General features: G+C 49.4%; 1 protein-coding gene across 1 annotated transcript in view; it reads right to left on the bottom strand.

Moving 5' to 3' along the window:
• FSIP2 (fibrous sheath interacting protein 2) overlaps positions 1-8,089 on the bottom strand; it is a 52,838-nt gene that overhangs the window by 30,658 nt on the left and 14,091 nt on the right. Inside the window, exons 7-9 of the mRNA XM_006767091.1 lie at positions 5,770-5,921; positions 1,112-1,517; positions 54-1,018 (exon numbers count right to left, since the gene is read on the bottom strand). Coding sequence (XP_006767154.1) covers positions 54-1,018; positions 1,112-1,517; positions 5,770-5,921 — 1,523 coding nt within the window. The remainder of the gene's footprint in view (positions 1-53; positions 1,019-1,111; positions 1,518-5,769; positions 5,922-8,089) is intronic.

Genomic DNA, 8,089 nt, shown 5'->3' with positions numbered 1-8,089 from the left:
TTCTCCTCCGTGTCAGGCGGGTGTCTGGGCCGGGGGCGTCTGCCCTTCGGCGCCTCAGCCTTGACCGGCTCCTGGTGCAGCTGCGTGAAGATGTCGTCCAGCAGCCGGAGAAAGACCACCGTTTCCTCAGACGCCACCAGCCGCTCGTTGTTCAGTTCGGTTTGGACGTAGCCGAGGATGGTGCTGATGGCTTCCTCGATGTAGCCCACCAGCGAGGACTGGGCAAAGATGCTGGAGATCAAACTCTGTATTTCCTCCTTAACCAGGAAGCTGGCCCCGTCGGGCTCGGGGCCCCCTCTCTTGGCGTCGGCTCTCTGCAGGGACGTGCCCACGGGGCCGGGCGTGCGCTGCTGAGAGGGGGGCTTCGTCACGGACGCCAGGTGGGGAGGCTCGTCCTGCTTACCCGACGCCAGAGCCATCAGCTTCTTCAGGATGTCCTGCACCATGTCCTCGGCCATGTCGCACATGGGCTCCCCGGGCTGCGGCAGGGAGGCCGGCGGGGGTCTCGCGCTCGGCGGGAGGGGGCCTTCTCCGACGGGCAGGAAGCTGGGCGTCATGTCCACCGGCCAATCTTCCTGCGAAAACATCTCCACGCACTTTTTCTCGACGGCGGACTGGAGCGTCTCGAGCATGTTCTCCACGATCTCGGACGCCACGGAGCTGATGTCCACGTTGGAGAGGACGTCTCCCAGTTCGGGCTCACTCGCTTCAACGAAAACCTCGGCGGTGACGGAAGAAATGGCGGGAACGGCCTGCGTTAGGTCGGACATGATTTCCTGGAAGACGCTCTCTAAAATCAGCTCCGTTTCCCCTTTCAGGTGGCACTTAAAGTTCACAAAGATCTTCTCCAAGTTCTTGATTTCAGCTCTGGCTTTTCGCTTGGGAAGCAGCGGGCCCTCCAGGCCGTCCGTCTCCGTGGTGGCGTCCTTGGACTTCCGTGCGCCTCCCTGAAAAGAGGCCAGGAGGTGGCTGTCAGACTTGCAGCTTCTGAGCTTGGGGCGGACATAGACCCCGGTGGCTGTCTTATACGTGAGGGTCGTGGTCACGGGTGGGCCGTCCGTGCTGTAGGTCTTCTCGACCACCGTTCTCTCCACATGGGCAGAAGGCGGGCCTTCCGTGTGGTAGGTCTTCTCGACCACCGTCCGCTCTATGTGGGCGGAAGGGGGGCCTTCCGTGTGGTAGGTCTTCTCGACCACCGTCCGCTCCACGTGGGCAGAGAGCGGCTTCAGCGGCGTGGGCGGGTGCCGGACCGCGATGTCCATGGCGAAGGCACGGGGCTCCCCGGGGAAGGTCTTGGTGGTGGCCGTGGTGTAGCTGCCGTAGGCGAAACCCTCGCTGCAGGTGCTGCAGAAGCTGGAGCTCTCTGAAGACAGGGTGGACTCCGCGCCCCTGGCGTACACCTGGCTTTGCAGCCTCTCCTCATACCTGGTGATGGCTGGGTACAGGATGCTGGTCACTGTGGCCACCACCCAGGCCATTACGTTCTGGAGGATACTGTTCAGCTCGTCAGAAGTCACCTGGGAGGGAGCAGGCAGGAAGGAAAGGAAAATCATGGGGCCACTCTCTCTCTTCTGGGAGAGAGGGTAGCGTTTACCTGTTTTTATAACAAGCCGTGCATCGCTGCATGTCATCGTGGTCATAAAGAGAATAGGTACAGAATCTGTTGAGACCTTCTGATTAATTTCTAGTTGGTTTCATCTGTTCTACCGTAAAAATACTTTTATATTTGTTTCCATTTGATTCACATTACTGCTGAACTCTCCCTGACCCCAACATTTTATTTTGCTGGGATAGATGACTTTTTGATTAAAAAGAAAGGAAGAAAGAAAGAAAAGTCACCAAATTGCTCTCTAGAATTCTAACATGCAAGTATTTTAGCAAGAAGAGCATCGTGTCTATGACCCAGCAGATTTCTAAAAAGACACCAGATTATTTCTAACAAAGTATTTTCAAAACTGATGTTGTCAAAACATGAGGGTGCCTGTCGAAGCACCTGCCTAGCTAGCATGAGAGGATGGAAAATATTTTGTCTCTCTGCCCCATTCCTTGATGCAGGGATGAGCCTGTGATCTGTGAGTGACCACAGCTCGTTGTCAAGGGTTATTTGGTAGAAAACCTAGAGTTAATGCTTTGTGGAGATTGAATGCCTTTGTACACAACAAGAGAGTATCAGTGCAGGGTGTCTTGGGTAGGAAGGCTGAGAAAAGATGATGCAATGGAGGCACCATTAGCTTAGATAGATAACAAGGGCCGAGCTAGAACTGGGTCTGTAAGAGTCAGGAGGGCTGAGCTAGGGTCGGGAGTTGGAGAACTTCTCCTTTTGAGCTGGAAATATAAACCAAAGGATGGCCATTTCCTCAGAGGTCAGGACCAAGAGTAGAAGCAGAACACTCTTCGTACCTCTGATTACTGAGAATCTCCTTTGGGCTTGCAAAATCTCGATTTGTTGCCTGTCGTAAACTAGTAGACTGTTTTTAAATTGTTATTACTTTTAAGACATAAAGGCTGCAAACAGGAACTGGCAGCAAAGCATGCAAGGCTTTGTATAGGTACAAGGTGAACAGTAGGATTCTTGTAATGAGGCTGTTCACATCCCCAACATTGCCTGACGTGAGCATGGCATTCTCCATGTTTCAGGCCAACATTCAACGAAAAGGTAACACATACATAGCATACTCTCTCCTGATGCATTTGAGAGTGTTTGGAGGCACCCCAGGGACAGCCATTTTTTTCCTGCTCTAATCATTTTAATTTCCTAGAGATACTTTTTCACTGATTGTACAACATCTGTTGGATGACAGCATATGTTGCATGATACTTGTCTCATATAATTGTATCCTAAATGAACTACATTAAGAATAAAATCTAAATTTTCACAGAGGAAGTAATTGTCCTAATCCACTAACACATACAAACTGAGACATTCAATATACGAGTATATTGTGTTTCTTATAATCAGAGGTAATAGGCCACAGATCTGCAGTGTCATTCTTTGGCTAGGTGGGAGGAAGTGTTTCCAACCTTGAGATGCGAAAAAGATATATTCCTAAAGTTTTCTATGTGGTGAACTATGGAAAATAGACTCTAGTTTTCAGTTGCATTCTATCCCTTTCTGATATTAAAACTGCGAAATATTCCCTGGAATCAAAGCTTTTGTATTTGCTCCACTTACTGTGAACGGAGCAGGTGTCCATGTGGTAAAAGCATGTTGTCCTCCAACCCCTTGTTCTCTCCTACCTGGTTGTGACTTACAGACCTACCCTCCTATCTGTCGGCTGCATGTCTCAGTTCATGGGTGACCAGGTGCCTTTTTATGTGACTTTCATGGGTGACTAGCCCTCTTCCTATGAAAATGGCGAGGGACAGGCCCAGGCATCCCAGCCTATCAGTCAAGTCTGCACTAATGGTTTCCCATGGGCGAGTGGGTGTGTGTGTCTGATATGTCCTTGAATGGGCAGGTCCCTTAATGCCCCTGCCCCTTTCGTCCCCGTGAGACCCCTTCCAGCATCCCCTTTGGTAAGAACTCGGGACACCTACAAAATCCAGGAATTAACCAAAAGAAAACATTAAAGAAGAAAATAAGGGCAAAGAGAGAGACGGATAGCCATAGAGGTTTACTCATTATTTGCTTCACAGCTCTTTTCCTATTATGACGCAGTAGGAAGTATTATTAATGTGCTACTTTATCAATGGATTTTATGATACGTACTTTTTTTTGTAGGTGATTCTGTTGCCTGTAAAGTCGAGAAAGGGGATCATTGAGTTATTATTACTTAAGGCCAAAAATCTATGGAAACTTTTCTAAAGTTTCTGATCATTTCTGATCAGTGTCTCCCTGTTATAGCTGAGAGCTTTTCTACAGAAACTCAAAAGGAAGAATAAACTTTACTTTTGTCAACCCACCTCCAAGACCCACCCATTTCTCTTTCTTCTCCTGTACTGACCCACATGCTTTATTACTCAGAGGAGTAGTAGAACATACCTGTATAAACTGCATAAAACACACGGCTGCCTGAAAATCCCACAGGGAGAGTGTGGGGCCACGGAGAGGAGAGGTGGATGGGGAAGGAAGAACATCCCCCTTGTCTACTCCAGCATTTGAGCTTAGTGCTGAGCGGGACCCGAAGACAGAACCTTCACTGCATCCCGGTGGCACAGCACCGTTCACTGTGGCCTGGAGCTTGTGTCATTATGAAAACAGTAATTTACAATGACACACGAATGTCCTTAGATACTCACATGTCTCTGAAAAATTGTGGAGGGAAAGTATTTGGGACTGGGTCAGGATCCTGCAGTCCTGTTTATCAGAAAAAGAGAATTATAGTTGGTACCCTTTCCCAGCAACTTACACAACTGCAATGGGTGTTATTCTCTGCTGTCCCGGCCTAGTTTTAAAGTCTGCGGAAACTCACTGTCATGAAGCGCCAACCCTCCTTTAGCGAGGCATAGCATGCGCCCGCACTCTGCTGTTCTGACCTCCCTGGCCAGTGTCCCCTCGGCTGGCCTCTCAGGGACAGACTGTGGTCCAAACACACAGAAACGCTTATAACTCCCCCGTGGACCCCGTCTCTGTGCCTCCAAGTCCTGGTTGTGCCGCGTCCTTTGTCGGGAGGACCCGCTGCCTTCCTGTAATGTGTCTCAGGTCTCACTCCACCTGCGTTAGCCTCCCGGGAAGCCTTGCTCACCGTCTCAATCTCCGGCTCTTTCTCTACTTGCCCTGATGTGTGTGCACACGCACTGTCTTTACCGCACTTACTGTATTGTGCGCCGTTTTCGGCAGGCCTGTCCCCCCCACTTCACGGGCACAGCCCTGGGTGAGAATCCTGGGTTTTCTTCATTCAGCCTCAGACCCGGCACGAATTGGAGCCCAGTAAGTGTTGGCGGAAAGGATGAGTGAAAAGACTGCGTGTTTACCCAGTGGCTGGGCTGGTGTTTACCTGCGTCGTAGCCATAGCTCGCTCTCCTGTTTTGTCTTTTATTCCAAGAAGCGTTTATGTCCTTCTGTGTAACCAACCAACAAAACAAACAGATATCCTCAGAGGGTTCCCCAGGATTGGAGCATCAGCTAAATCTACATACTTCCCTGCGGAAATCTAAGATTTGGAGAACATCCCTTACATGTCAGTTTTTAAGATGCATGCCATTGTGTGCTGTTTCGATCACATCTGTCACTTAAACAGAATTTGAAATAGCACATAGGAGGGCCACAAGAGCACTCGCCCACTTGGTGACCTGGTAAGCCACTGGGACTCAGAATGTGTTTTACTCACATCTGAGATTTATTACAAAAAGACCCCCTGTAGGACCAGTCAGGGGGAAGACATGGGCGGGTCTGGGGAACTCCACGCACAGTGGCCCTCTTGTTCTCTCTCCTGCTGGAGGACCTGGCTGGAACCTGTTCTCTTCTCCAGCAACAAAAAACGCCGAACCGAGTCAGTGCTCCGGGGTAATCCATGAGAAATTCAGCGCTCAGGGCTCTGATCGAAGACCCCCTGCCTTCGTGCAGAGCAAATTCCCACTTTCCCGAAGGCAGTCAGGTGCTCAGCAAAAATGCCATTCTTTCCAGAGGCGAGACCGCCCCAATGCCACCCTCGCCAGGAGGAAGCGCTGTGTCAGGCAGGGATGTGAGAAAGCCCGTTCCCCAGCACCCGCCCGAGGCCGGCCCTGCCAGCTGAGGTAACTGCCTGCAGCCAGCTCTGGCAGCTCCCCTCTGCATGGTCCCTTTGCGAACAACATGCTTTTATACAAAGGATGGTCTTAAAATGGTACCTCATTCACCTCGTTTGTACGTGGGGCAAAAGAAATGTTGTATTCGTCAACTTTGGTAGGCCCCAAGTAAGACTGTGAAGATTTGTGAAAATTTCCTGTGGGTGAATTCTGAGCGGAAAGCAGAGTGTCTGGAGCTGAGGTGTACGCGGCACCTAGAGAGAAAAAGCGATGCTCTTACCCAGAGCAGGTCAGCCCGCTGGAGCAGGGCGAGTGGGCTGGTGTGAATCCTCACCTGAGAGTATTTCCCCGCAGGTTTTTAGAGAGAGTGGAAGGGAAGAGCCAGAGCGAGAGAAACATCCATGTGAGAGAGACATATCGATTGGTGACCCCCCACATTCGCCATCCCCATCTAGGTATGTGCCCTTGCCCGGAATTGAACCCCTGCTGGCGAACACTCTATCCACTAAGCCAGTGGTCAGCAAACCGCGGCTCGTGAGCCACATGCAGCTCTTTGGCCCCTCGAGTGTGGCTCTTCCACAAAATACCACGTGTGGGCGCGCACATACAATGCAATTGAAACTTCGTGGCCCATGAGCAGAAGTCGGTATTTTCTGGAAGAGCCACACTTAAGGGGCCAAAGAGCTGCATGTGGCTCGCAAGCCGGTTTGCCGACCACTAGGCCTGGGTGAATATTCATGAGTAGAATTGATCCAGTGTTCTCCCTGCTGAGCTATCACAGTCACTGGATTACCATATGGGAGATTTGTCTGAGTTAAGGAAGTATCTAAAAGGATAGCATGGAAAATAAAATAAAATGAAATACAATGAAATGATAGCATGGCCTTTTTTGATGTTCACTGACTACAGATTTCCAGTGGTTCACCATCAGTTCCAAGCAAAAGTCCCAAATCTTTAACTTTTGTTCCTAATTTATTTAATATTATGACCAGCTTAATCCCTATAACTAACCACAGACCATGGCCTGGAACACTTTTCACTTCATTCAGTCTGCAATGAAAAGCTTCTAATAACTTGAATGACCAAAGCTGTTGGGTTTTTGTTGCTGTTGTTCTTGTGTTTTTTCAAAAATACATTTTCATTGATTTCAGAGAGGAAGGGAGAGGGAGAGAGAGAAACATCCATGATGAGAGAGAATCATGGATCAGCTGTCTCCTGCATGCCCCACACTGGGCATGTGCCCTGGCTCAGAATCGAACCATAACCTCCTGGTTCATAGGTCGACACTCAACCACTGAACCACACCAGCGGGGCCCACGGCTGTTTTCTTAGGAAGAACGCTTTCACAGCAAATGCATGGTGCATGAAGAGGAGGAGTAAGAGCGGGAGGAAGAGGACTAACATTGGGCAGGAGCTGTCAGAATGGAGCAGAGGAGAGGGCCAGGGAAATAAAGAGGGCAGATTGGACAGAAAGAGACAACTTTGGGATGCAAACTACAAGAAAGAGGAAGAGTCCAGGATAACTCGGTTTTGTGCCTGGGTGAAACTGGGCCAGGAAGATGATGCATTTGACTGTATCGAATTTGAGGTCATCATTGGCCACTGGATGGAGATGTGTGATATTTTCTGCTTGTATATTTAGATATGTGTAAGGAAGGAACTTTTTAGGGACTTCCAGAAATCTAACAAGACACATAAAATCTTATTATTATTATTATTATTATTATTATTTTACCCTAGCTGGTTTGGGTCCCTCCCTCCCTCCCTCCCTTGCCCTTCCTCTCTGAAGGCAATAAAAATGTATTTTTTAAAAAACACACCAGAAAACCAGCTGGTTTGGCTCAGTGGATAGAGCATCGACCTCTGGACTGAAGGGTCCTAGCTTTGAATCTGGTCAAGGGCACATGCCCAGTAGGGCGCGTGCAGGAGACAGCTAATCAATGAATCCACCCCCATTACTTCCCTCTACCCAGTTCCCGCCCCACCCCAGGCCTTCACCACCCTATTTTTTGTGCCAGAGGTAATGCATACATGCATATGTTCTTTGGTTAATTTCCTCCTGCCCTGCCTTCCCTCTAAATATTTCTTTTTTTTAAAAAATATATTTTATTGATTTTTCACAGAGAGGAAGTTAGAGGGATAGAAAGCTAGAAACATTGATGAGAGAGAAACATCAATCAGCTGCCTCCTGTACACTCCCCACTGGGTATGTGCCCACAACCTAGGTACATGCCCTTGACCAGAATCGAACCTGGGACCCCTGAGTCCGCAGGCCGACTCTCTATCCACTAAGCCAAACCGGTTAGGGCCTAATTATTTATTTAATGTACATTCCACTCAAGGGGGTATGGGAAATCGGAGTGCTGTCTGATGGGGGTTGCTGGCATTGCTTCCTGGGGAGCCATTTCTTTCGTACCCTGCT

This window comes from Myotis davidii, unplaced genomic scaffold (assembly GCF_000327345.1).
Source record: "Myotis davidii unplaced genomic scaffold, ASM32734v1 scaffold221, whole genome shotgun sequence".
Classification (NCBI taxonomy): Eukaryota; Metazoa; Chordata; class Mammalia; order Chiroptera; family Vespertilionidae; genus Myotis; species Myotis davidii.
This window is presented reverse-complemented; position numbering and strand designations above follow the sequence as displayed.